Source organism: Cygnus atratus, chromosome 13 (genome assembly GCF_013377495.2).
Source record: "Cygnus atratus isolate AKBS03 ecotype Queensland, Australia chromosome 13, CAtr_DNAZoo_HiC_assembly, whole genome shotgun sequence".
NCBI lineage: Eukaryota > Metazoa > Chordata > Aves > Anseriformes > Anatidae > Cygnus > Cygnus atratus.
This window is the reverse complement of record NC_066374.1, coordinates 6,526,473-6,553,321: the sequence shown is the minus strand read 5'-3', so window position 1 is coordinate 6,553,321 and position 26,849 is coordinate 6,526,473. Positions and strand designations below refer to the sequence as shown.

At 51.9% G+C, this 26,849-nt stretch overlaps 4 protein-coding genes across 5 annotated transcripts; all 4 read left to right on the top strand.

Moving 5' to 3' along the window:
- The first annotated feature begins 4 nt into the window (after nt 1–4).
- On the top strand, nt 5–4,304 carry MARS2 (methionyl-tRNA synthetase 2, mitochondrial). The gene is made up of 3 exons (XM_035541306.2): nt 5–311; nt 507–841; nt 3,005–4,304. The coding sequence occupies exons 1-3, from the start codon at nt 92–94 to the stop codon at nt 4,181–4,183; spliced, it is 1,734 nt and encodes a 577-aa protein (XP_035397199.1). The 5' UTR covers nt 5–91; the 3' UTR covers nt 4,184–4,304.
- A 2,541-nt stretch (nt 4,305–6,845) lies between these two features.
- Nucleotides 6,846–11,407, top strand: RAB33A (RAB33A, member RAS oncogene family). The gene is made up of 2 exons (XM_035541308.2): nt 6,846–7,161; nt 10,899–11,407. The coding sequence occupies exons 1-2, from the start codon at nt 6,940–6,942 to the stop codon at nt 11,352–11,354; spliced, it is 678 nt and encodes a 225-aa protein (XP_035397201.1). The 5' UTR covers nt 6,846–6,939; the 3' UTR covers nt 11,355–11,407.
- Nucleotides 11,408–11,466: 59 nt separating this feature from the next.
- Nucleotides 11,467–14,305, top strand: RBMX2 (RNA binding motif protein X-linked 2). The gene is made up of 6 exons (XM_035541307.2): nt 11,467–11,527; nt 11,618–11,733; nt 11,867–11,918; nt 11,991–12,120; nt 12,257–12,437; nt 13,367–14,305. Exons 1-6 carry the CDS (start codon nt 11,523–11,525, stop codon nt 13,807–13,809), a joined length of 927 nt encoding a protein of 308 aa, XP_035397200.1. The 5' UTR covers nt 11,467–11,522; the 3' UTR covers nt 13,810–14,305.
- A 489-nt stretch (nt 14,306–14,794) lies between these two features.
- Nucleotides 14,795–24,477, top strand: SLC25A14 (solute carrier family 25 member 14). Of its 2 annotated transcripts, none has more exons than XM_035541309.2 (9): nt 14,795–14,967; nt 15,049–15,196; nt 15,476–15,570; nt 16,737–16,822; nt 17,509–17,604; nt 18,984–19,108; nt 20,187–20,322; nt 22,011–22,150; nt 23,137–24,477. In XM_035541309.2, exons 1-9 carry the CDS (start codon nt 14,904–14,906, stop codon nt 23,147–23,149), a joined length of 903 nt encoding a protein of 300 aa, XP_035397202.1. In that variant the 5' UTR covers nt 14,795–14,903; the 3' UTR covers nt 23,150–24,477. The 2 variants fall into 2 exon arrangements, with proteins under 2 accessions (XP_035397202.1, XP_035397203.1); XM_035541310.2 differs by having other exon boundaries at nt 14,797–14,967; nt 22,011–22,091; nt 22,879–24,477.
- The last annotated feature ends 2,372 nt before the right edge of the window (nt 24,478–26,849 follow it).

Below are 26,849 nucleotides of genomic sequence, written 5' to 3'. Positions count from 1 at the left end.
CGGCCGCCCGGCTCCCCATTGGCCGCGGCTGCCGACCCCCTCCCGCGCGCCCGCTCTGCGCCGCTGCTGTGGTGGCGCCGCCGCCGCCGCCATGTTGCGGCCGCTCCGCCGCCGCCTCCCCGTCACGCACCCGCCGGGCAGCCGCTCCTCCGCCTCCGGGCCCGGCCGCCGCCGCCGCCTGCTGCTCTCGACGCCCATCTTCTACGCCAACGGGCCTCCGCACCTCGGGCACCTCTACTCCGCGCTGCTGGCCGACGCGCTGCACCGCCACCGAGGGCTTCGCGGCGCCGGGCCCGGCCGCCTCTCCACAGGTGAGCCCCGGCCCTTCCCTCCCGCTCCTGGGCTCGTCCCGGGCTCGGTCCCGGCGCTGCCGGCTCCCCCGGCGCTTCTCACGGTGCTCCGCGGAGGTGCCCGGTAGCCGTGGCTTCCCCCCCGTGTCCCCTCAGGGGCAGGCCAGCTCCCCCCTCCCCCGGCTGCTCCCCGCTCATGCCCCTCTGGCGTTTCAGGTACCGACGAGCACGGGCTGAAGATCCAACAGGCCGCGGCTGCGGCAGGAACGTCGCCCCCAGAGCTCTGCGCCCGCGTTTCGGCTCTGTTCCGCCAGGCCTTGACCCAGGCAGCCGTCTCCTTCACGGACTTCATCCGCACCAGCGAGCCCCGCCACCAGAGAGCTGTGTGTCATTTTTGGGGTGCCCTGCAGGAGCACGGGGCGCTCTACAAAGGGTCGTATGAGGGCTGGTACTGCACTCCAGACGAGTGCTTCCTGCCCGAGAGCCAGCTCACCGAGCGTACGGACACCCAGGGGCGCACATACAAGGTGTCTTTGGAGACTGGCCATGAGGTAACTGTAGCACATCTGCATAAACACTGCATAACTGTGTGGTGCTTTGTTCTAGGAAAATCTGGGGACGTTTAGTGCTTCCTGTAGGCTTTGTAATTCGTGTCAGTTGAGATTTGCCTATACTTCAAAGAATGTCTTTCTGCTGTGTATGGCTGTTTAAGGGAGAGATGGCAATGGGATCCCAAACCCCAAGTGAATTTTAAATTTCAGCCATGTGGCAGGGAAAAGATTCACCCGTTCCTGAGTTTCACAGGCCATTGGCTTGGAAACAGTGTTTTAAAGCGGTGATGAAAGACGTTAGATGTAAGGAAGGATAAAGCTGTTTATAACTGAGCTGTTTGTTGGGTGCCCAGAATTTCAGTTGACTTAGTTGGTGAGGCAGTTTCATTTGGCCTCTAGATGTTTTTCATCAGTCATGTGTCATTACATGGGTTTTGGATCTACATAAAACACAATAACATTACCTGCCTGTGGTCTCGTCTTACAATTGAATGGTGCAACCAGGAGTATGGGACCTGACCCAGAGTGTCTCTGCCACTGCAATTTCCATAAGGTATCAGGAGTTACGTGATTTAATACAATTGTGGCAGATAATCATGCTTCAGAGCTAAGCAGAGGTTATGCTCCTTTAATACTTCTGCTAGATTGGGGCATGTGAGCATTGGTTCACACAGAAAGGAGTATGTTATGAAATAATCTCTTGTTAAAGCACCTAATGTAGTTCGGGCCAGGGAGAATGAGTTTTCAGGCAAATAAATCATTCCTTAGATCTAAAATACAGGCAGCAGGCTTCCGTACCCTGAGAACAAGCTCCCTGAAGCTCCGTGTACCTATAAAGAGATCATCAAGAAGATGGAGCCAGGTTCTTCCGGTGGTACCTGACAGGAGGGTGGGAGAGAACGGTCATAGGCTGAAACAAGAGGTTCAGACTGGATTTAAGGAGAAGCTTTTTCCCCATGAGGACGGTAGAACAGGCTGCCCAGGAAGGTTCTGTGACCTCCATCCGTGGAGGTTTTCAGGATGCGTAGGTGACTGCTGTAAGCAGGAGGCTGAACTACCCCGTGTTCCCAAGGCCAGGGCTGGATGGAAGATGACATGGTATATCAGCTCTGTGTACAGTGCTACTCCTGGACAGTGCTGAGAGCTGATACCCCAGAATTGAAGAATCTTATGGAAAATCATAAGGAATTCAGAATTAAAAAAAAAAAAAAAAGTTTGTATAACTTGTTTATGATTTATGCAGGGTATAATGTCTTTTGGGGTAACCTTTTAATCAAGTAAGCAAAGGCAGTAGCAGCTACAGACTGAAATTAGATAAACTGAAGTGCAACATACCACTAAAACAAATTATTCTTTAGTCTCTCAACTTGAGATGTGGTATGTTCTTTACTGGTTGTATCGAGAGTGAGGCACTTTCTGGCTCAGCCAGAAATCCTTGGATTCAGTGCTAGAAAATTAAACTTTCCTGCGTGATGCTGTCTTATTTTAGAGCCTTAGTCAGCTTTAAAAAGTAAGAATTCTTGACCTTTCCACAGATCTCTTGAGTATCTCTACACAATTCACTTGTATCTTATGTACCCGCAGAGTTTTCGTTGTTTCAGCTGTGTCACATTACGATTTTAAATGTGTGAGAGAAGAGCTGTCAGTACTTAAACATAATTATAGGCTAAAGTTGGCGACTAAAATGCATTAAATCTTGAATGGAGGAAAAAGAGTAGAAGCACCTAGGAGAAAAGCAAGGGCACCTACCAGGATTGTTAATAAGGCAGTAATTAGCAATGTTATTTTGTCGTCTTATAATTTTCTACTGTAATTGCAAAACTACATTTCTAAGAAAGTGTGTTCTTGTCTTCATTATTCATGCCCAATGACACACAAACCCGGCTTGTAGAAAGGTATTCCTTCCCTGGGGGCATGAGGATCCTTCAAAGCTGAGTGCTGAGCCATCCCAGGTGCCTTGGTTCTTAGGTAGTTGCTCTGGGGAACCTAGGGAGGTGGTGTCTTTGGAGAGGAGGTCCCTCTAGGCATAGAAGTATACCAGGGCTTTACACCCAAATACAAAGGGAGCACGTGACAAAATCCATGCTGAGAGTGCTGTGTGCAAATTGTAAAACCATTTGCAGAGTATTTGGACTGTAATTCTTTTCTCTCCTGTCTTCTCAGGTGCACTGGACCAAAGAGGAGAATTACATGTTCAGGCTGTCTGCATTCCGGGACCCGTTGCAGAAGTGGCTCCGTGACAACCCCCGTGCCGTTTCTCCTGACCCTTTCTACCAGCGTGTGCTTCACTGGCTGGGAGACGACTTGCCAGACTTGTCTGTCTCCCGTGAGAGAAGCCGGTTGCAGTGGGGTATCCCTGTCCCCGGTGACTCAACGCAAACTGTTTATGTGTGGGTAGATGCCTTAGTGAACTATCTGAGTGTCGTGGGCTACCCTGAGACACATGGGGAGTGGTGGCCTGCTGCGCACCACATCGTGGGCAAGGACATCCTCAAGTTCCATGCTGTCTACTGGCCAGCACTGCTGATGGCAGCAGGGCTGCCACCCCCCGAACAAATACTTGTGCACTCCCACTGGACTGTCCGTGGGCAGAAGATGTCCAAGAGCCTGGGCAACGTGATCGACCCTTTTGCTTGTATTGGACAGTACACGGTAGATGGATTTCGGTACTTCCTGCTAAGGCAGGGTGTACCTGAGCGGGATTGTGACTATTACGATGACAAGGTTGTTAAGGTACTGAATTCAGAACTGGCAGATGCGCTTGGGGGACTTCTGAATCGGTCAACAGCCCTTAGCATTAACCCCAGCAACACTTACCCTTATTTCTCAGAGTCTTGTTTTCCAAAGATCTTGGATTACAGGGAGACAAAAGCCTTGGGTAGGGCTTCTGCTGAAGACTATGAGTTTGTGGTGTCTGTGGCTTCTCTGCCGCTGCAGGTGGCTAGTTATTTTGAAGATTTCCAGATCTACAAGGCTCTAGAATGTATTGCCCTGTGTGTAAGGCAGACCAATGGTTTCTTCCAGAGACACAAGCCTTGGAAACTCAACAGAAATCACCCTGCAGAGAAGCTCTGGCTTGACACCATTATCCACGTTACACTGGAATGCCTGCGGGTCTTTGGGACTCTCCTGCAGCCAGTGATCCCATGCACTGCAGACAAATTGCTTTCCAGGCTGGCTGTTGAGCCAGAAGAGAGAGGTCTCTCAAATTTGACTTTTCTTCCACGTTACAATGGGAAGCCATGTCCCTTTGAGGGGAGACAGCTTGGACCTGACACCGGCGTCTTATTTCACAGACTCGAGAAGTCAAGTCAGCATCAGATAGAGAACAAGAGGCTATAGTCTCTTACAAATAGCTTTTGTAAATAAAAGCCTCCAGGAATGCCCAGAAAATGTCATCTTTGTTGGAGCATGTCCCTCCCATGTCTCGGTGATGACACAAATTAGATAAAACAAAAACTGAGCAGGGCTGTGCTGTCCCCTCTGGTCCTGTGTAGGTGATTGCCGTAGGTGGCTGCCTGAACTGGTGTGGTGGTTTTACTCAGCTGGGCAGCTGAGCTCCACAACAACCGTGCTCTCACTCCCCCTCCTCAAAGGGAAAGGGGGAGAAAAGATGATGAAAAGGGCTCAAGGGCTGAGATAAGGAGATGACTCAACAATTATTGTCACAGGCAAAACAGACTTAGCCTAGGGAGAAACTAAAAACTCCTTCCTCCCATCCACCCTCTTCTACCTCCCCCCAAGCGGCACGGGGGAATGGGAGCTGTGGTCAGTCCTTAACACTTTGTCTACCGCTCTTTCAGTCACTCACTTTGTAGAATCACAGAACGGCTCGAGTTGGAAGGGACCTGAAAGATCATCTAATTCCAACCTCCCTGCCACGGGCAGGGATGCCACTCACTACATCAAGTAGGCCAAGGCCCCATCCAGCCTGACCTTGAACACTTCCAGGGATGGGGCATTTGCAACTTCTCTTGGCAGCTTGTTCCAGTGCCTCACTAACCTTACAGTGAAGAATTTCCTCTTAATGTCTGATCGAAATCTATCCTCTTTTAGTTAAGACCATTTCCCCTTGTCCTGTAATTACCTACCTGAGTAAGGAGTCCTTACCATGCCTTTTATAGGACCCTGTTGGGTATTGAAAGGCTGCAATGAGGTCTCGCTGGAGCCTTCTCCAGGCTGAACATCCCCAGCTTTCAGCCTTTCTTCATGGAAGAGGTGCTCCAACCCTCTGATTATCTTTGTAGCCCTCTGGACTCGCTCTAACAGGTCCACGTCTTTCTTTTGCTAGGGACCCCAAACCTGGATGCAGTACTCCATGTGGGGTCTCACAAGGGCCTCCTCCAGGCCACATCCACCTGCTCCACTGGGGGCTCCTCCACGGGCTGCAACGTGGAGATCTGCTCCATGTGGGACCCATGGGCAGCAGGGGGACAGCCTGCTCCACCAGGGGCCTCTCCACCGGCTGCAGAGGGGAACTTCTGCTCCAGCGCTTGGACCACCTCCTGCCCTCCTTTTGCACTCACCTTGGTATCTGCAGGGCTGTTTCTCACTCCTCTCTCTTCCAGCTGTTGTGGTGCAGCAGTTTTTTTTCCCCTTTCTTAAACTGCTGTCACAGAGGCGCAAACGATGTCGCTTATTGGCTTGGCTCTGGGCAGCGGTGGGTCCATTTGGAGATGACTGGAGCTGGCTCTTACCTGACATGGGGCAGCTTCTGGAGTCTTCTCACAAAGGCTACTCCTGCAGCCCCCCAGCTACCAAAGCCTTGCCACGTAAATCTAATACAACTGGGAAGCAGACACGCTCAAAGTAGTTGTATCAGCTGGGCTGACAGCTAGGAAGGCTTCTGGGGTAACACCCTGGGGGGACACCTAAGCAGTGTAGTTGGTAGCAGAGAATGAACTGAAGGCACTGCCTAGGGTTTGAATATTGCTGCTTTGTTTCCTGGTGTACTTTAAGGGACATAAAAACGGGTTGAGGCAAAATACTTACCCCTTAAAACAGGGCACTCTCTGTGTACTGCCTCTCCATTAGAGAGCCCTCTTCCCTACATGTATCTTTACAAGGCAAATAACCTGGGACGCAGATGGCAGGAATGCCGGACCTCCTGCAGGAGTAGAGATTGCAGATGACGGCTAGAAACAACCCTTTAACTTAAGACCCTAAGGCTATTGGCAGATATGATCATCTAGTCCAGAAAGGGATTATTTGGTGATCTCCCATTCAGAGACTGATGCTGTTACAGAGCAGTGATGAGCATTTCCAGTAGCCCCATGTTGCTGAGACCAGGCTGGGGTTCAGACTGAGCTCTTTCCGTGGGCCCTCTCAGCAATGACTGTCTCTCTGCTCGCCCAGGGAGGGAGCTGAGCAGCAGCTCCACAGCTGATGTCCTTGTGTCCCCTTGACTTTGCCCTGGAGGTTTTTGGCTAGGCCAGGACCGAAGTGTCTGGGGGTAGTCAGAAATGGTTTCCTGACAACACCTCTGGGATGTACTCCAACTGGATCTGTTGAGTCCATCAGCTGAATTTCCTTTATGGGCCAAAACCTTAGATCAGCTGATGTCTGTGAGAAATCTGTCCCAGCTTTTGGCTCCTTCACTTCTCACCAAGTACCTTCACTGCAGCAGACTTGCGTCCTGGGCCAATTTTAGCAGGCTACGACCTCTTTTGGAGGTGTCTGGGCTGCAGTACCGGAGGCAGCAGGAGTACCCTCCCTCTCCCCTCAGAGCACCGTGGGTCTCTGCATGCAGATGAGGGCAGGGCAGGGCAGGCTGCTTCCACCTTGCGTTGCTCTTGCGGTTCTCCGCACGGAGCATCCCGGCACAGGCAGAGAAACCGTGGAGGACAGGGAAAAGCGAGACCCCGTCCCCGTCCCCTGCCGGCGCGGTGCGGGGCCGGGCTCGCCTCACGGGCCCGCCTCACGCCCCGCGGCGCCCGTGCGCGGGGCGGGGCCGCCTCGGCGCCGGTGCCGGTTGCCGCCGCCCGCCGCCCTCCGCCCGCACCGACCACCTGATCCCGCTCCGCCCGCCGCAGCCGCAGCCTTTGTGTGAGGCGCGGGGCGGCGCGGGGCGGCCCCATGAGGCGGTGAGGCGGCGCGGGATGGCGGCGGCGGGCGGCGGGCGGCCGCCGGGCCCCGACTCGTCGCTGGAGCCGTACGTGCAGACCCGCATCTTCAAGATCATCGTGATCGGGGACTCCAACGTGGGCAAGACGTGCCTGACCTTCCGCTTCTGCGGGGGCACCTTCCCCGACAAGACCGAGGCCACCATCGGCGTGGACTTCCGCGAGAAGACGGTGGAGATCGAGGGCGAGCGCATCAAGGTGGGCCGCGGCGGCACCCGCACCCACACCTCACCCGCACCTCACCCGCACCCGCAGCTGCCCGGCAGGGGCTGGCGGCGGCCCCGCTCCTTGCCACGGGGCTGAATCTGTGCCCACCGAACACCTCTCGGGGCTCTCCCGTTCTCATTCCATCCCGCGGGAGGGGAACGGGAAGGTTTTTCCTCCTCGCGTTGTGGAGACGTCCTCTGAACATGCCGCTGCTATTAATAAATAGCTACATTGCTTTTTGCTATTTATATGCTGTTTGCTTGAGTCTGCAGGGGGGCTGAAACAATAGCTCGGAGTGAAACACTGCAAGCATCTGGCGTAACGGGGTCCTCAAAGCATCAGGCCGGCCCCCGGCTTCAGAGGCTCGACCACAGCAGCAAAGGGGTGAAGCTGTAGGGAGCTGGAGGAAGGAGCTGTGTGCAGAAACCAGAGCACATCTCGCACAGAAACCATGAGAGCATATGGTTGTAGGCTGGCTAGAGGCTTGCTGGAAGGCCAGGAGCTTACACTGGCTGGTTGCAGTGGGCCTGACAGCTCTGATGTTAATGCACAGGAATGTTAGCAGGCAATCGGAGGATGCAATCTCAAGGGAACTAAAATAGGACTAATTTGCTCTATGTAGACTAGCGTCACAACTGTAAAGAAATGCATTAGCTCAGACCTGAGGAGATCTGCAGATCAACGAGCAGTGGGTAGAAAACAGCTTGGGAAGCACAGTTTGCAGCAGATCTTGGCCTGCCTGGTTATGTGGATCAGCACAAGCAGCAGTCTGTGTGAAAGACTGACTTCTGGAAGAAGCCCATACTGCTATTTTGCAAACAGATGGAGAATCAAAAGTTGAGGGACTGATCACAATGAATGTAGGGCTAATGTTGGCTGATAAGAACTTTAGTTGTGCTTTTAAACTGACCATGATTTTTTTCCTCTCTTTAAGATGAAAGGTGTTCATTCCCCCCCCGCCCCATGCTTTGCCCAGCTCCATCCAGTGCCCCCTGCCTGTGTTATAAGCTGTAGTGCAGCCTGGCATGAAGCTGTCCTATGGCCACTAGCTTGAAAATGTTGCCATGCTTTCTACCTTTGGATATTACCTCTGCTCCAGCAAGCAGGACTGGGAGGCAGGGCAGCAAATTGCCCTTCTCCTAGGACCATGCATCCAAATGGGAAGGTGGGATCAGTTCCTTTAAGTCGCACTTGTTCCCAGCAGGCACCCTGGGGACAAGAGGCCTGGGGCTCTTGCTCCTGCTCTGCCCAGAACTAAACAGCCTGGGATAAAGTGGCATGGAGATGAATGAGAGGTACCTCTTTGTTGCCAACATTTTTACTCTCTGAAAGATTGTGGGGCAGGCACTGTCACAATTCAGGGTTGTTCAGATAAATCACACTAATTTAGAAATTGCCAGCTTGCAACTTACAGAAGTTCTTACAGAAGCAGACTCAGAGCAAGGTGCAGGTTGGAAGGGACCTCTGGAAGCCATCTGGTCCAATCCCCCTGCTCAAGGAAGACCACCCAGAGCGGGTTGCCCAGCACCATGTCCAGATGGCTGTTTAAGACCTCCAAGGAGAGAGACTCCATAACCTCTCTGAGCAACCTGCTCCAGTGCTCTGTCACCCACACAGTAAAGAAATGCTTCCTAAGGTTTAGAAGGAACTTCTGCTGTTGCTGGGCAATGCTGAAAGAGCCAGGCTGCTTCTTTGCACCCTCTGTCCAGGTATTTATACATATTTATAACATTCATTTATAACATTTATATATATACATATTTATAACACTGATGAGATATGCCCTCGGCCTTCTCTTCTCCATGCTGAACAGCCCCAGCTCTCTTAGTTTCTGATACAAGAGCTGTTCCAATCTCTTTATCATTTTGAAGGCCCTTTTCATCTCCATGTCTTTCTTGCACTGGGGAACTCAGAACTGGACACAGTACTCCAGATGCCACCTCAACAATGCTGAATAGAGGGGAAGGATCACTTTCTTCAACCTGATGGCGATACTTTGCCTAGCACAGCCTAGGACACCATTATCCTTTGTGGCAAGGGTACACTGTTGGCTCATGTTCAAGCTGGTGTCGACAAGTACCCCCAGGTCCTTTTCTTCAAGGCTGCTTCCCAGCTGGACAGCCCCCACCATGTCCTGGGGTTGTTCCTCCCCACGAGCAGGACTTTGCACCTCTCCTTGCTGAACTTCAGAGGGTTCCTGTCAGCCTGTTTCTCCAGCCTGTCCAGATCCCTCTGGATGGCAGCACGGCCCTCTGGTGAATCAGCCACACACCCCACTTCCGTCTTGTTTGCAAATTTACCGAGGGTGCAGTCTGCCTCCTCATCCAGACCATTAACAAAAATGTTGAACGGGAATGGACACAGTTTTGACTGCTGGGGTACTACGCTCGTTACTGGCCTCCACCTAGGCTTTGTACCACTAACTACTACCCTCCGGGCCTGGATGATCAGCCAGTGTCTGATCCACCTCACTGTTCATCCAGCCAGACTTCATCAGCGTCTCTGTGAGTATCTTATGGCAGACAAGTGTTAAAAGCCTTTGTTGAAAGAAAGTGCATGTAGACAATATCCACTGCTCTTACCTCATCTAGCAATGCCTCTAGGCCTGTTTGCCTGACTACCTGTTCACTGGGATGGACTGCTCTTGAGCTTGGAGGTGGAGATACTTGAATATTAACCAGTTTTCTTGAGCCCATCTTTTGTCTTTCCTTTTCAAAGTTCATCACTGTGGTCTCAAATTTTGCCCTACTCCTTCATCTTGGGATCCTGAGCTCTACCATCTCATGGTCAATAAGATGGCTTCGACCTTGACAGCCCTTCCTTGTTGTTATGAGGCCCAGCAGAGCACGTCCTCGTCTCCTCTGCCACTTGGGCCAGGAAGTTGCCACCAACGCCCTCCGGGAAACTCAACAGCTCTTTAATCCTAACCCTTGAGTTCTCATTTGGCTCTTTATTCATCCCCAGGCAGAGGACCATGAGGAAATGTTGCTCTTCTCTTTGCCCTGCCTCTTCTGTACTGTTGCAATTCTGTCGGGTTCTTTTTTATGGCATAGGGTTAGGTGGGCCAACGTCCTGATCTGGTGCAAGAATGTTTCTGAAATGAGAAGCATTTTGTGGCATTTGTTTTGGTGGTGGGGCTGATGGTGAAGTGCATGAGGAAGAGTAGGGCTGTCTGGCAAGGCGTTTCAGTCAGGTAAGTCATCAGGGAGGGACTTTTCTCACTCAGAGCACAAACAATGAAAGGGTGCTGTCAATTCTTTTGAATATAATGGACCATTTGCAATGACTGAGAAATGGGATATGATGTGTAGAGCCTAGCACCTGTCTGAGAGTGAAGGAAAGTGCTGATGTGATCTCTCTTACTAGATGAGCTAGGCTTACTGTTTGAATTACACAGGCATATGCACTGTCGTATACAGCCTTGGACACTGTCAGCATATGCCCCAAAACTTCTGTAACTCATCCAACAATCCCGCCTCATCTAGTTAAGAACTTGCCCCTCCCAGTGTTGCTGGCCTTGCCTGTGTCCTGGGGCTGGCTCAGTGCTGTTGCTCCGTGCTGCACTGTCAAAGATGGAACAGCAGGAAGCCCTCCTGCCATCTTTCTGCAGCAAGTTAAACACACGAACGTACTCCTGAAGCAGCAAGCCCTGCCTCAGGGTGGGCACTTGGTGCTCTGGTAGCCTTCTGTCTTTGTGCGCCTCAAGAACACTGTGCTTTGCTTCCTAGGTGCAAGTGTGGGACACAGCTGGCCAGGAGAGATTTCGGAAGAGCATGGTAGAGCACTACTATCGCAACGTGCATGCCGTCGTCTTCGTTTACGACGTCACGAAGATGACTTCCTTCACCAACCTCAAGATGTGGATCGAGGAGTGCAACGGGCACGCGGTGCCCCCCCTTGTCCCCAAGGTGCTCGTTGGGAACAAGTGTGACTTGAAGGACCTGATCCAGGTGCCGTCTAGCATGGCCCTGAAGTTCGCTGACGCTCACAACATGCTTTTGTTCGAGACCTCAGCCAAGGACCCTAAGGAGAGCCAGAACGTGGAGTCCATCTTCATGTGCCTGGCCTGCCGGCTCAAGGCGCAGAAGTCGCTGCTCTACCGCGATGTGGAGAGGCGGCCGGGCCGGGCGCACCGCCTGGAGCTGACGCGCGACGCCAACGGTAAAAGCGCCTGCCCGTGCTGAGCCGGGCGGCTCCGGGCGGCCCCGCCGCTGTTACCAATAAAGTCTGTGAGGCAGCTCTGCGCCCCGCCTCTTGCTTTGCGCGGCCCGGCACGGCTCGGCTCGGCTCGGCACGGCCCGCGGGAGCGCGCATGCGCGGGGGTGGGCGGGCTCAAGCGCCCCGCTGCCGCCATGAAGTAGGTGGTGGGGACCGGGGATGGGGGGGGGGAGGGGGGAAAGCCGGGTGCTCACGGTGCCTCTGGCGCTAACGGTGCCCTCGCCCCCAGCCCGCTGACGAAGGTGAAGCTGATCAACGAGCTGAACGCGCGGGAGGCGGAGCTGGGCGTGCAGGAGGCGGTGTCGTGGCACGCCGAGTACAAGGACAGCGCCTGGGTCTTTGTCGGTACGGGCGGGGGGGGGGGCGGCGGCCGCGCTCCCTCCATCCCGTGAGGGGCTGTCGCGGCTGCGCGCCCGCTGTGGCCGGTCCCGGTCCCCGTCCCCGTCCCGGTGCCGCAGCGCCGCCGCTCTCCCCGCAGGTGGGCTGCCCTACGAGCTGACAGAGGGCGACGTGATCTGCGTGTTCTCACAGTAAGTGTTGTGGCCCCACAACGATGGGGCCTGCCTGTGCGGGCTGCTCGGGGCGCTCACGGTGTGTTTCAGGTACGGGGAGGTGGTGAACATCAATCTGGTGCGGGACAAGAAGACCGGGAAGTCCAAAGGCTTTTGCTTCCTGTGCTATGAAGACCAGAGGAGCACCATTCTCGCTGTCGACAACTTCAATGGAATCAAGGTGAGTGAAGCTGCCTGTGGCGCAGCTGCGGTTACTCCTGACGCGTGGCTTCGAGCTGGCCGTGCGGTTCTCTGGTGTCCCACCGAGCGCAGGGAGTGGGTCCGCAGCTTTGCTAACGACGTGACTCCTGTTGCAGATCAAAGGAAGGACAATCCGAGTGGACCACGTGGCCAACTATCGGCCTCCCAAAGACTCTGATGATTTAGATGAGGTCACAAAAACTCTCCACGCAAAGGGCTGTGGAGTGAAAACGCCACCTCATACGTCGTCTGATTCTTTGTCAGAAGATGATGATGTGCCAGCAAAAAAGCAAAAAGGTGAAACCTGTTCCTGCCAGTCTTTACTGTGGATGGGTGGGACTGCATGGGTCTCAAGGGCCCTTAGCTCATGGAAGCAGCGTCAGTGGGAACAGCAGGGATAGGTGTCTGAAATGGCTTCTGGCCTGAAGTGGCTTCTAGCTTCCAGGATGAGCTGATTTGGCATGGTGACGTTGGTGTGAGGTGGGGGTATCAGTTATTCTGAAATCAGCCTGGTGCTTGCAGCATGCAGAGGAAGCTTCTGTCACACACCTGGGCTGTGACAGGCAGTTATGTCGTCTGGGTTTGAGACCTGTCTTTATTCCTATTCCCCTATCAATACAGTAGTTCAGTACTGTGTTGCGCAGATTGAGGACATGGGATGGGGCCTTAGCATGGGGGAGAGGGTGGTATAAGCCAGGTAGAGTCCTAGTTTGAGAAAAGTGGGTTGGAGGAAAGAAAATAAGCATGAAACCAAGGCTGGAGACAAGATGTCGCTGCACAGAGCTGAAGAGATGCACGAAAACGAGAGAGGCAAAGGGGAGTGAAGAGGGAAGATAATCATTGTCAACTCTGGAAATTCTCCAGATCCAGTGACATTCTTGTTGTGTGTGTATTGCTTAGAAAACAGAATTTACGGCAGGTGCTAAGCGTTGCAAAAAGTGCTCAAATTCATGAGAACAGCCTAGCTGGGGATAAGACAAGGTGACAAATGTTAAAGAAGGACTTAGGGTGACTCACACTGGAGAAGAAAAGTGTCAGGTTTGGCAACAGAATAGGATCTCTGGGGGGTAAGGAGGCTGTGAAATATGAAGCTTGGGCCAAGGGTGGGAGGAACTCAAAATGGGAGTGGAGTTGGAAAGATGCTGTGGTGCTAGGTAGCAGAGCTTGAGGAGCTGAGATGGTGCTTGCAGGACTGTCCACCCCTAAAGATGAACCTTTTGTTTCAGATAAAGAGAAGAGTAGACAAGAAGGGCAAAAGCAGAGCTCGCAGTCTGTGAAGAGGGCAGTGTCTGCTGAGGAGGCACATCCTAGAATCAAGATTAAAAAGGAGAAGGAGGATCCTGCCTATGACCGATACGCCAGTGGGAGTCATCAGTCCTGGAATGGGTCTGAGAGGAAACATGCGAGCAGGATGCAACGAGAAGAGGAAGAGCAGAGGCATCAGAGGCAGTCAGAGAGAAGAGGGGAAAAGAGCTCCCAGGAACACAGGGGACAATACAGTTCGCGGGAAGAGAGAGAAGAGACTGGCAGGAAGAGTGAAAGGCACAGCAGCAGGCGAGAAGAGTATCCTGAGGGGACCAGATCCAGGGATCAGCGGGAGAGTAGCACCAGAGAGCCCCATCCCAGGCACAGGGAGCGGGGTTCCACTAGAGATTCCAGCCACTACTGAGCTGTCATGTGAGCACCGCCTAGGGCCATGGCTGCTCCCACTGAGAGACAGCTGTGCTCTTTGAGCCTAGACAAAAACCTGCACAGGGTTTCCTGACACCTCTGTGAGGGTACCACAGCTGGTCCATTCACCTCCCACAGCTTCGACTTTGTCTCTCATTTTACTTTTTGGACAGGGGTCTCCTTGCTGTCTGTGCTGGCAGGCACACAGGTGTGGCAGGCTGTACCCTGCAGAGCGAAGGTGGTTGCTGAGGGTGGCAGGGTGCTGTTCTCCAAACTGCCCAGTGCCATCCCGGTGGGAGCATCCCCCATCTCTGCAGTGAGAGGCTGGTGGGTGCCTGCAGGCCTGACACGATGCCTGTGTGTCCCGGGTGCATCCAGCGTGTCGTCCTTATGTGATGAATCCCAAGAGATGTGCTGTTGAGTAAGGGTGCTTTCTTTTGTTTATTTTTTTAAACTCTTCTTAATAAAACTACTCTGTTAACCAGAAGAGAGAACTGAAGCAGCACTGTCATTTCCTGCTGTACAAGGTGTGCTTTTTTTTGTCGTACTGTGTTCAGGCTGGCTTGACCTGAACACCAAAGGCAATTGGCATGGAAAGGGGGAGAGTGTAGGAAGGGACATCTTGTAGCTGTATCTGGTTGCTACAAGAGTGCTTGCCACGTGAAATTATACAGGATGGTAAGACCTGTAATGGTTCCAAGTAGTCACCTAGGCGCAGCGCCTCCAGAGCAGCAGGTCAGAGGTGCTCACAGGCCTTTTGACACCGGGCTCTCCACAGCCGACGGTCTGGGGGCCTGAAAGGTGAAGACACCGGCCCGAGGCCCCTGAGGCGAACGGCGGCGGGCAGGGAAGCGGTGACGGCTCCGGGGGGGTGCGCGGTAGGGGCCGGGCCCCCCTGATGGGGGAGATGGCGGGGGGTGGACGGAGCCGCGGCCTCAGCTCGGTGCCGGCCCCGGTGCACCGGCAGGGGGCGCCGGCCGCCGGCTGCGCGCGCCGCCCGTGTCGGGGCGGTTCCCGTTCCGTTCCCGTTCCCGTTCCCGTTCCGCTCTCGGTCCGGTTCCGGCGGCGGGGCGGCCCGCGGCCCGCCATGCCATGTCCGCGCTGAGCTGGAAACCCTTCGTGTACGGCGGGCTCGCCTCCATCGTGGCCGAGTTCGGTGAGGCGAGGCGGGGCGGGGCGGGCGGGCGGCGCGGTGCCGATGCCGGTGCCGGCTCGCTGACGGGCGCTGTCCCCGCAGGCACGTTCCCCGTGGACCTGACCAAGACGCGGCTGCAGGTGCAGGGGCAGAGCGCCGACGCGCGGTTCCGCGAGGTGCGGTACCGGGGCATGTTCCACGCCCTGTTCCGCATCTGCCGCGAGGAAGGCGGCCGCGCCCTCTATTCGGGGTAAGCGGCGGGGCCCCGGCCGGCCCGGGCCTGCCCTGCTCGCGGGGGGCTCCGCGGGGGAGCAGCGGGGGGACCGGGGCGGCGGCTGCCGCTGGGCGCCTCAGGGGGCCTGGAGGCGCTGCCTCGGACCCGGAGCCGCGCTCCTCAGGGCATCGGAGCTGCCCTGGGGCGCCAGGGGCACGAGCCCTGCCTCTGCCGGGCTGGGGCCGCGGGGGGTTACCTGCGTGTGGGGCCTGCGAGGGCAGGGTTCAGCCGGGTCTCGTTTGTTCCCCCGCTCAGGATCGCCCCTGCGCTGCTCAGGCAGGCGTCCTACGGCACCATCAAGATCGGCATTTACCAGAGCCTGAAGCGGCTGTTCGTGGATCGCTTGGAAGGTCGGTGTTGGGGAGCGTGTCGGTGTCGGTGCAGGCACGTCTCTTCTCGCAGGAGGTGCAGCACGAAGCCTTGTGCTTTCTGTTCCGTGTGGTCTTGCTCGTTCCTTTCTCTGCCTTTCCCAGCTACAAATTGACAAAGAAATGGAGTTGTTTTCATTTTCTGCTGTGTGTTTTGTTTGTATAATAACAGCAAGCACAGGTTTCAATATAGATTTGAGTCTCACTGTGCTTGGCACTGCCCACAGTCACAAAAATGATCCCTTAGCCAAACACCTGCCCCTCCAGACAGATCTTTACTTTCCCTAGCCTTTATCTGTTTTGGGTTTCAGAGTACCCCCCTCACCCCCCCCCCCCAAAAAAAAAAAAAAAAAAAAAAAACACAACAAAACAACCCAGCCTCTTCCTGTGTATGGCTCTACACACATACACTGGGCTGCACACCTCTCCTCACTTGCTGCTGCAGCATTTCCAGTTGTGAGTACTGTTGTTTGAATATTTGTCTTCCTACAGGCCTGGGGCAGCCAGTGGCCTGGTCTCCTCTGGAAAGTGCGGTGGTCAGTACCAGCAAAGGGCCGTACCTTTTTCCAACATAACTATTACTCTAATACTGGGCCTGGCAGCCTTAGATTTTTTTTTCTCCTCTGGGACTAATTGCATCTAACTTTCTCTGCCTGGGTCACCTACTCTCTGTTTTCTCAAGGTGGCCGCATATTCAGAGTGTGGCCAGCTGGTGCTCCAGGTTAAAACTAATTTGTATCAGGTTGCCTTCAGAAATGTTTAGTTGCCCCACTTCGTCTACCTCTGTCTTGCTGTTCTCTACTGTGAGAAATGTGTCACTGGGCACTGAAATCTCAGATAATTGTTTAGAATTTTCATGTGTAGAGGTCTTCCTGGTCTGATCAGCTAGAATCATCAGTCAGACCCGCTTCTCTCTGACAGTGTGTTGCTGTTTCAGCTTCTACTTTCCATCTCTGGCAGCTGAGGCAGTTGTGGGGATAGGTCTGCCTTGAACTGATTATAAATTGCCAGTTTCTGCTTGTGCAGCTTTACCATGTGATTTGAGAACTTACCTTTTCTGTTCTTTCTAGAGCTTCTTGCTTGTTCAGTACAATCTGTACACCTTCTCTCTAGATCTTCAGAATCTGACTTTCTTTTCTTGGTCGCAGATGAAACGTTGTTAATCAATGTAATCTGTGGAGTGGTTTCAGGGGTGATCTCCTCTGCGCTTGCCAATCCAACAGATGTGCTAAAGGTAAGAAGTATATGTGGCCAGAGACAGCTTCCCACGGTTTGCTGTGTGCTCCTGCTTTCCAATGAAGATGCATCTTTCCCAGCTGCGGTGACGTGTTCTCTAAGCCACTACTGGCATTTTCGCTAATTTGGGCTTGTTAAGAATGGGAATAGAAGCCCAGAGCCAATAAAAAAGAGTTTTTTAAAAAAAAAAAAAAAAAAAAAAAGCAGCTCCTAAAAATCAAGAAATCTGTAGGGGGTCCAGGCTGTGTTACCTTAACTGGGAAAGGTGAGTGGGGTGGCAGCCAGCCATCAGACCTTCTCAGCTCCATTCCCTTTTATGACTGTGCTTAGCTTTGTTGATACTGTTCAGCCTTACCTGTTGTGAAGAGAGTCTGGAGAACTTTCCCATACTTCCCTCTTCTGTAGTTCAACCTTCTCGGGCTGCCTTCGGAAGGGAAAGACCATGCCTGTCACTCTCTGTTGCTTGAATTTTTCACTGCCCTTCCACCCTGTTGCTGTCCCTGCTGCTTGCCTGCCCTCATCTGCTGCATGGTTTGCAGGGAGAGATCGTGTGGATAGTGGGATAGCAGTGTCTGCTGTAAGTTTCCCCATTACTCCTTTCCGCCAGGAAGTCCATTGAGCTGCTGTCCTCGTCCCCCTGGGCAGACATTGATGCTATCCCACTGACTTGCGCATTTCTTTCAGATTCGAATGCAGGCTCAAGGCAGTTTATTCCAGGGTGGCATGATTGGCAGCTTCATCGATATCTACCAGCAGGAGGGTACCCGAGGCCTCTGGAGGGTGAGCACCACCTGATGGAAACCCCCCACCCCCACCAGTGGCAGAATTAACTTCATCAACTTGTTTGCTACTCCTGCTCTGGGTTCAGGTGTAGCTCTTGAGGAGAACTGTGAGCCAAGGATGGTACTGAAGTCCTGCTTCTGGTTGCCAGACAAACAGAAACATGTCTGTGGTGGAGACTGGGTCTGTGCTAGGCAGCATCAGCACTGGGCCAGGCAGACCTGGTTCCCAGGATTAAAGCTAGTGTGCATAAAGATGAAGATTGATGAAACTTACCAGTACTCAGGCTGTACTGTTTGGATTTTGGCAGTAGTTCTTTAGATTTTTGTAAAAGATTCTCACTCTATCCTTCCATTACAAGTTTTACATATGCTGTTATCCATCAGTCTGCCTAGTTGCGATGTCAAGTATGGGAACTCCATAATCACAGTGCTTTTCTGTAGGCAACAGTCTCCCGAAAGGGAGGCTGTCAGATGCTGCATTAGCTCAGCTGGCTGGGCGGAATGGGAGCCATAAATTTGTAGAGTACTTCTTAGTATTTTGGTTTTGTGTGCTGAGAAAGTTGGCTGTCCTGGTGGGCTGGCTCATAATTTGGCACACTGAAGAGTTGTTCCCGGTTCCAGTGACTGGGAAGCTTTGTCATGGTAACATGGGTTTCCCTGAATTACTCAGGTGATATTAGAGTTCCTGTGAAATGGCCCAGCTCTGCATTGCTGCTGTGTTCTCTGTGATCTGGTACTCAGTGGAATTGTAGGTGCTTTTACCTGTTTCCTGAGGGTGGTGGTTGCTAGGTTATTTCCCAGACGGAACATAGCGCTTACCTAAGCTCGTGCTTGTTCTTTCCAGTAATTGTTTTGTCAGCTCCCAGATCAATGTCCTGCCACTGGCAACTTTTGTAATACATGGTCATCTCCTAAATCAACAGTCCTAACAAAGCAAAATCTAGTTGCTGTTGTGTAGCAAGGAGGTCCTGGTCCTGGGAGGACCCCATCTGGTTCTCTAAACAGCTGCTGGTTTTGTGGTGCAGGATCTCTTTTGGTGTTGAAATCCCTGGGTACTGTTCAGTGAGGGAAGATGAGCAAATTGTAGCCTAATTCCTGTGTGTTAGTGACTGAGAGGAGAGAAGCAACATCTGGTTAATCTAGTTGGGGTAAAACTGTCGCAGTGCAGGATGGAAGAATCCTTCTTAGCTTTGGAGTTAATGCTGGGAGACAGTGAGCTGGTCCACCTCAAAAGCTGCAGCTGTGAGACAGGGTAAGGAGGATACCAGGTAGATAGTCAGAGAAAGGCTCTTGGCAGGGGGGTGGGGAGAGATGTTATACTAGCTGCAGGCCTCCAGGCAGCAAACTGTGCTTGTGACTGATGTTTGTGCTCTGCAGGGTGTTGTCCCAACAGCCCAGAGAGCTGCCATCGTGGTTGGGGTGGAACTGCCAGTCTATGACATCACCAAGAAGCACTTAATTCTATCAGGCCTGATGGGCGATACGATCTTTGCCCACTTCATGTGAGTATTTGCTGCAGCTGCTGGACTCTCCAGGCTTGGCAGGGTATGTGGAGCAGAGGAGCAAGCTGGGATTTGGAGTGAGATCTGTTTATAGAGCCAAGTGCTCTGGAGCTGCCAAGAACAAGCTCAATACTTCTGAGGGATCTGGTGTGGTGATTGGAGCAGCTCAGGGCGCCCAGCAAGTGTCCCTAGAGAGACCTCCCCAAAGAAAGGAACCTAACAAATCCTTTTGGTGAAGTGAAATTACAGCTTGAATTTAGCTCACTGATGACCAGAAATGCTGTTGCTCCATGTCTCTGCCCTGGTACAAACAGGGCAGGAGTTTTGGTTGTGTAGCAATCAGTTAAAAGAGCTGCTCCAGTCCTAGGTGCTCGTCTCTGCAGACAGTGTCAGCTTGCAGCCATTGCTGTAAGAGTTTTGTGAAACAGAGATGTGCAAAACTGACCAAGAGAAGACCCTGAGCAACCTGACCTCGTTTTGAAGTCAGCCCTGCTCTAAACAAGGGGTGGATTAGAGACCTCCCAAAATCTTTCTTCACCTACATTTTCCTATTATTCTTCTAGTGGACACTTTAGCTGGAGGTGCTGCAGTGCTTCTGTTGGGTTTGCCTGCTGTGGGCTGAAGGTGACAAGCACTAGACCATATGTGCAGGGAGGAGACTAGCAGCTGCATGCTTCCTCTTGCTGTCTTTGGTCTTCCTCCCTCCTTCCCTGCCATGAAGAAATGTTTGCTCTGGGGAGAAGGATGTGCACTTCCAAGAGGCTGCCTTCAGGTCTGTGTCACCTTGTCAGCACGAAGAAACCCTTGCTGGACTGCAGAATGCCCCTGCGGAGACCTGGCAGTGGGCTCTGACAGGGACTTAATCAGACGAAACTGAGTTTTTACCTTCCTTAGCTCTGTGGGGTCTCAGAGTGGTATGATTCCTTTTTCTGGGTGGGAACAGAGTATAGCTAATGTTTATTGCTAAACACTATTCATAACATTCAGTGAAAGATACTCTTGTGCTTATGTCACGGCCTTTCTGAGCCAGATTGGCCATACTCAGCTATTCCTCTCTGATGTTTTCGTGTAAATATAGTTCCAGTTTTACATGTGGGCTGGCTGGGGCCATTGCTTCCAACCCTGTGGACGTGGTGCGGACACGGATGATGAACCAGCGAGCAATAGTGGGCAGTGTGGAGCTCTATAAGGGCACTCTGGATGGTCTCGTGAAGGTAAGGAGGTAACGGGTGGGCAAATCCCTTTTTTTTAGAGACTTGCCAAATTCAGGCTGTTGAGATATGGGCTGGATGAGCAGACAGTGAGGTGGATCAAACACTGGCTGATCATCCAGGCCCGGAGGGTAGTAGTCAGTGGTACAAAGCCTAGGTGGAGGCCAGTAACGAGCGTAGTACCCCAGCAGTCAAAACTGTGTCCATTCCCGTTCAACATTTTTGTTAATGGTCTGGATGAGGAGGCAGACTGCACCCTCGGTAAATTTGCAAACAAGACGGAAGTGGAGTGTGTGGCTGATTCACCAGAGGGCCGTGCTGCCATCCAGAGGGATCTGGACAGGCTGGAGAAACGGGCTGACAGGAACCCTCTGAAGTTCAGCAAGGAGAGGTGCAAAGTCCTGCTCGTGGGGAGGAACAACCCCAGGACATGCTGGGGGCTGTCCAGCTGGGAAGCAGCCTTGAAGAAAAGGACCTGGGGGTACTCGTGGACACCAGCTTGAACATGTGCTCAGTGACAGCATAAGAGGCAATGGGCACAAACTGGAACAAAAGAGGTTCCTTCTAAACATCAGGAAGGAATTCCGTACTGTGTGGGTGATGAAGCACTGGCATATGTTTTCCAGAGGTTTTGGAGTCTCCCTCCTTGGAGGTCTTGAGCAGCCGTCTGAACATGGTCATGAGCAACCTGCTCTGGGTGGTCTTGCTTGAGCAGGGGGATTGGACCAGGTGGCCTCCAGACATCCATATCAACCTCGGCCATTCTGCGATTTCCTACAACAGACACCACTGTTCTGAGCAGTTAGATTGCACAGTGAGGGAACACACTTGTCAGTGTTCCAAACCAGAAAAGGGTCTAGAGTCACTTTCCTGTGATCTCCTTTGGCAGCTTGAGCATTCTTCCAACCTTATGGGAGAAAGCTTTGTTAGGGAATGTTGTGGTTTAACCCGGCAGGCAGCTAAGCACCACGCAGCCATTTGCTCACACCCCTCCACCACAGTGGGATGGGGGAGAGAATAGAGAGGGGGAAAAAAAGTAAAAACTTGTGGGTTGAGATAAAGGCAGTTTAATAGAAGATAGAAGGAAGGGAAAGTAGTAATGATGATGATGATAAAAGAAAATACAAAGCAAGTGATGCACAACACAGTTGCCCACCACCTGCTGACTGATGCCCAGCCCAGCCCTGAGCAGTGCTACCCCCAGTCCCAGCAAACTTCCCCTAGTTTTATTGTTCAGCTGTTCAGCATGATGCCATATGGTATGGGATAGATATCCCTTTGGCCCGTTTGGGTCAGCTGTCCTGGTTCTGTCCCCTCACAGCTTCTTCTGTACCCCCAGCTTCCTCACTGGCAGGGCAGTACCTCCACTGGCCTGTCTGCTTAGTGCACAGTTTTGGAGGTCTGTTGTGTCACACATGGCATTAGGGAGAGGGGCAGAGCACGGGCCTGATAGGACCGTACTGCGTAGTGTGCCAGGAAGCTTGGAGCTGTTCTGTGTTAAGGATATTGCACTCTGTGAAGGATGTTTACCATGCCTGCCACAATGAATTCATCCGCAACGCATGGACTTGCTGAAAGCATGCTGCAGGTGTTCCCACAGCAGAGGTCCTCCCTGGGCCTTCGGCTCTCTGCAGCATCTGTGACTGGGCCCGAGCTGTGTCTCATAACTGGTATCTCTTCTCTCTTCCCAGACATGGAAAAGCGAGGGATTCTTTGCACTCTATAAAGGTTTCTGGCCAAACTGGCTTCGGCTCGGTCCCTGGAACATCATTGTATCCTTCAGTGTGCTGCTTGGAGGCCGTGAACGTGGACAGGCAGGGGAAGACAAGCTGTAAGTAGAATTTCAGAGCAGACACGCTGACGGTGTACCTCTTTGTCTTCCTTGCAGTAGCCCAAAGTGAACTCCCTGTTCTGCTTGGACAGATGTAAACTGATGGGCTGCAGATGGTTCAAGTGCCAAAAAATGCCACTGGTGGCGACTGCTACTTCTAAAAGCTCTGTAAGTGGCTAGTGCAGGGACTTCCAGTGCAGCAGCATGGGTACTTTCCTGTAAAGTAAGTGCTCTCAAGCGTTTGGCTTTAAACATTCCATTTGGCTTGAGCTGCTAGAGGTGCAGCAGTTTCTGGATCGGCTCCTGTTTTTGGGGGGAAGCCGGGAGAATTTCTGCCCTTAGGAAAATTCTGCCCTTAGGAAATTCTGCTCTGCAGAATCAGCACTTCTGGATTGCTATAATGGTCCTTCTGGCCCTCTGAAATCGTGCATACAGCTTATTTTAAAGAATTCAAAATTTAGAAAGTCCCAGTCTGGGGTTAGAGTCACCTCCCATTCTCAGTGGTCTTGGCAAGCCTGGCCCAGCTTGCTTCTGGGTCAGTGTCTTCCCTGTCTTGGTAGCTCTTCTACAGCTCTCTTCCACCTCTACAGATCACTTTATGCTGCCTGGAAGAGGGACTTTCCCATGGGCTTTCTGTACTGATCTACCTGCCTTGCCTTGTTGTGAGGGAGGTCCAGTGCAGCTGCTATATATATTTGTCTGTCCCAATTCCTTAACTTTCTCTTCAGTTTTTTATCACGTATGAGCAGTTGAAGCGACTCCCGTTCTGAGAGCTGGCTTCATTCCATGGGTGTCATCTTCAAGACTTGCAGCAGTGTTTTGCTGCAGCCTTCCTCTTCATTTCACCATCCCCGTCTTTTGATGTTTTGGTACATGTGGGTCTGGACTCTCCCCCTCCCCCAAATGCATGGTCCCTGGAGCATGTTCTGGCTGAAGTATAACTGAGAGGCTGATTGCAGGTACTGCATGTGTTTTTTTTCACACAGAAGCAAGTATTAACTGTGTACAAGTGTCTGGGCCTGAAGCAATATCTTCTGTGAAGATCTGTGCATTCCAGTGGCCTTTTGATGCAGCTGTGGTTTGTTGTTTGGCTCGTGTGTATTGTTCTGCCGTGCCTGTGGGGTGAGGCTGGAGGCTGGAAAAGGGGTGCTGTCATGTTTTCTTGCAGAACTGTAACCTCATTAAATTATTTATTGACTGGATGGTATGAGTTTGTGTTTGTGCAGACTTACAGCAGGTATATTTTCCAGAGCAGATGGTGTGTCTGCCCTTGGGGAGAACATAAAGTATTTTTTCTGCACACTATGTATCCTTTTTTTTTCCCAAATCCTTTTTTTTTCCTTATCAATTTTTACCTTTTGTTGTAATATAAAAGTTTCTAAAACACGTTTTGTTACTGTCAGGAAATTGTTACCTTAGTTTTGCAAAACCTCAGTCTCTCATAACCTTATTGCTTATATTATTTTTAAAGCAAAGTAAATTGATTTAAAAATGAACTCAGATGCCCCACTTCTTTAAAATGGTGGTCTAACATTTCCAGTGTGAAGCAGCACATCAGGTTATTTTCATCATTCTCTTTTTTTTTTTTTTTTAACATATATGTCTATGAAAGCAAACAGCTTAGGTTTTCCTATTTCCTTCCTTCTTTATGGGGCGGCTTTAGTTCGGATGAAGGTCTCTTGTTACATACAGCAATGCTTCCTGTTCATGAGTGCTGTAAACTGAGACCCACTGTGCAAATTGCACAAGGGATGTTCAGCCGAACTGAGGGAATTGTTTGCTGTGGTTTTGCAAAGACCTAGGTGTACTGTACTAACTGAATGCATAAGGAATTTGACTCCAGTAAACACCTGAACTTAAATCATGCCATGAACAGAGTAGTAGCCTGTAGGTATTCCTACAGGGCCACAGCTCCTTCTCGTAGGGCTGGGAGGATTGGTTTCAGAATTAAACCACAAGATACCAGAGACTGGGAACAGTGGATTGAAAGAAATGGACAACATGCATATGCTTCACCTTGCTTTACTCTTCAAGAAAATTTCTAAACATTACAAGTAAATAAATAGTTACGTGATGGATGAATATGAGTCCATTTGAGAGATGTAATTTAACTTCAGTTCTGTAAATTCTTTTGTTTTTCTTTGGTGTTCCTGTAACTTCAGTTCTGGAGCAGTTTCTTCTGTGCAACTCCATGCTATATTGCTATTGTTAATTTTTGGACTGGTCATGTGACAGTTCTTTGCTATCGGCTGTTGCTAACCTGTCTTTGTTCTTCAGGCTGCCACAAGGAGCTCTTCAGAAATGCATAAAGAATGTATCCATGGCCACTTTGTTGTTTGTATTTTTCATTGCGAGAGGCTCTTCTTTCCCCCATCTTTCCATTGGATCAGCTTCCCCACATGGCTTTGGAGATACTCCTTCCACTTGCTTGAGTGGTCCTCAGCCCCTTGAGATGTCCCTTTCCTGAGCTTTCACAGAATGTTAGGGATTGGAAGGGACCTTGAAAGATCATCTAGTCCAGTCCCCCTGCTGGAGTAGGAACACCTAGATCAGGTCACACAGAAACGTGTCCAGGTGGGTTTTGAACGTCTCCAGAGAAGGAGACTCCACAACCCCCGTGGGCAGCCTGTTCCAGTGCTTTGTCACCCTCACCATGAAAAAGTTTTGTCTCGTATTTAAGTGGAACCTCCTATATTCCACTGCACTGTCTGTCAAAAATGTTGCCACACGTCACTCTGCCTCACTTTGTCAATAGTAACTGCAAGTAACTGTGTGGCGGTGGTGATCTCTGCAGATGTGGCACTGAGGTGAAGGCTGGTTGTGAGCACTGCCTCACATTATGTGCCTTACCACAGTGCTAGCTGTTTTCTGAAGGTGCTCATAAAGCCCTTCATCCCCAAAGCATCTTACCTCTGCAGCCAACAGGGAAGAAAAGCTGAGTCCCTTTGGGTTTCTCAGTTGGTGAAAGACAAGTATTTGGCCAGGTGTTTCAAAAACAAAAAAGAAACCAAGAATCCCAACCCTTAAACCTCAGTGGTAACTGCTTGTGCAAGTGGCTAGTACTGTTAGAAATTTGGCATTTTCGAAGGAGGTTCATTGCCTCAGGTTGTTCTTCCTGGAAGAACTCCCTAAACGGGTCTTATTCGCTCAAGCGTATGTGGTGGTGTTTTTTCACGTTTTCTTAGCCACACCGAGTAGTATGTGAGAGTGTGGCTGAGTGGTCTGTGTACCTAGTTAGTCAAACGTGTTGATGTGGATCCTGTAATTGCCTCAGGAAGCAGGGGTACCTGAGCTACCGGGGTCACAGCTGCCCCACTCTATGTTGGCCATGTTCATGCCCTGAAGGCATTACCAGCTCTGCGTTCAGTGGCTGTGCCATTTTGCAGCGTGCTTGTGTGCTGAGGCATCTTTCTAGAGTATTCAAGGTCATAACAGGGAAAGTGGGCGGTGATGGGCTGCGGGGGCTATCGTGAAGCAGAAATACGAACTGGCACTATGGGAAGGAGGAATTGCTGCCCGTGATACCTGCTGAGCCAGCTGTGATCTCACAACTTGAGGTCTGTGCTGCTAAGCGATGGTCTTGTGAAAACGCCTTTTGAATCCTTCTGAAGTGGGGTGGAGGAGCCCCTGCAGAGCAGGCCTGCACTATCACCGGGAGTTACACATGGGACAGAGCAAGGATGCATCCACAGGGAGGGAGCAGCTCCAGTTTCTGTTTGTGCTTTCTCTCCAAGCTGTCCTGCCATTTCTCTGACTTCCTGTCCCCCTTGATCCCATGCTGTGGAATTTGGACCTTCCCCCCCATCAGGCCTAAGGCACCCCCAATGTTTCTTTATATGAGACTCCCCATGGTCCAGGGCCACAAAGGCTGGGCAGGGGTAACAAGGTGGCTCTGGAGTATTACTGTCACCCTATTCTCCATGGAATTACAGCACTGTGCTGGGGACTGGCTGCACCTCTGAGCCCAGACCTGCTGTTACCTCTTTCCAAGTGTCTAGCCCTCCTTCTCTGGGGTGACCCCAAGGGCTCTGGGGAAGGTGATCAAGGAAAGAAGTAACCATCATCTATACAATAAGGTGTCAGGAGGGGTCCTGCAGCGTGGTGGGGGAGAGGCTGGGGAGAATCAATTCACCTGGACAAGAAAAAAGAGGAGGCTGTAAGGACACCAGAGTTCTTCCCCATGGCTTTTTGTGCAGTGCAGACCCAGGGTCATCACAGGCCCATGATTCTGTTCGCAGTGGCCTCAATTTATATGTTTGCTGCACCCTTCCTCCCTGCTGCAGTATCCACAACCTGCCCTGTACCATGCTCTGCCCTTGGCCGGTGTCAAAGGTGTGTCCTTGGCCATGTACTGCCCTTGGTTCTACTCTCAGCCTCTCCCCAGCAGCCTGCTCTCCTAAGATTGCTATTTGACAGAGGAAGTCTTAACCCTTCCCTGTTTCCTCGCAGTTTTAATTTTTCCAGCTCACATGGCAGGAGAGGTGGCTCGTGACACTTTGTGTAAAGGGATCAGTATTGTTTCCTTGGTCTCAGGGGAAGAGGCTGCCCTAGGTCTGGCAGTGACCCTGCAGAAAGGAAGGCCCATGAGCTGTGCCACCTCTGCATCCCGTGAGGGTTGTGAGGGTTGTGCAGTTGTTACTGCTTGTTCTCCTTCGTTAGCACTTGGGTCAAAGCAGGGCATTGTCTCTGCTCAGATCTT

What these genes read in the sequence shown, in the direction of transcription:
- MARS2 (XM_035541306.2), top strand. Translation starts at nt 92, where the DNA reads ATGTTGCGGCCGCTCCGCCGCCGCCTCCCCGTCACGCACCCGCCGGGC. An exon ending in GCCCGGCCGCCTCTCCACAG is followed by an intron (nt 312 to 506) that starts GTGAGCCCCGGC and finishes CTGGCGTTTCAG; the next exon opens with GTACCGACGAGCACGGGCTG. An exon ending in CTTTGGAGACTGGCCATGAG is followed by an intron (nt 842 to 3,004) that starts GTAACTGTAGCA and finishes CTGTCTTCTCAG; the next exon opens with GTGCACTGGACCAAAGAGGA.
- RAB33A (XM_035541308.2), top strand. Translation starts at nt 6,940, where the DNA reads ATGGCGGCGGCGGGCGGCGGGCGGCCGCCGGGCCCCGACTCGTCGCTG. An exon ending in TCGAGGGCGAGCGCATCAAG is followed by an intron (nt 7,162 to 10,898) that starts GTGGGCCGCGGC and finishes TTTGCTTCCTAG; the next exon opens with GTGCAAGTGTGGGACACAGC.
- RBMX2 (XM_035541307.2), top strand. An exon ending in ACAACTTCAATGGAATCAAG is followed by an intron (nt 12,121 to 12,256) that starts GTGAGTGAAGCT and finishes CTCCTGTTGCAG; the next exon opens with ATCAAAGGAAGGACAATCCG. An exon ending in GCCAGCAAAAAAGCAAAAAG is followed by an intron (nt 12,438 to 13,366) that starts GTGAAACCTGTT and finishes CTTTTGTTTCAG; the next exon opens with ATAAAGAGAAGAGTAGACAA.
- SLC25A14 (XM_035541309.2), top strand. Translation starts at nt 14,904, where the DNA reads ATGTCCGCGCTGAGCTGGAAACCCTTCGTGTACGGCGGGCTCGCCTCC. An exon ending in CTCCATCGTGGCCGAGTTCG is followed by an intron (nt 14,968 to 15,048) that starts GTGAGGCGAGGC and finishes CTGTCCCCGCAG; the next exon opens with GCACGTTCCCCGTGGACCTG. An exon ending in GTTCGTGGATCGCTTGGAAG is followed by an intron (nt 15,571 to 16,736) that starts GTCGGTGTTGGG and finishes TCTTGGTCGCAG; the next exon opens with ATGAAACGTTGTTAATCAAT.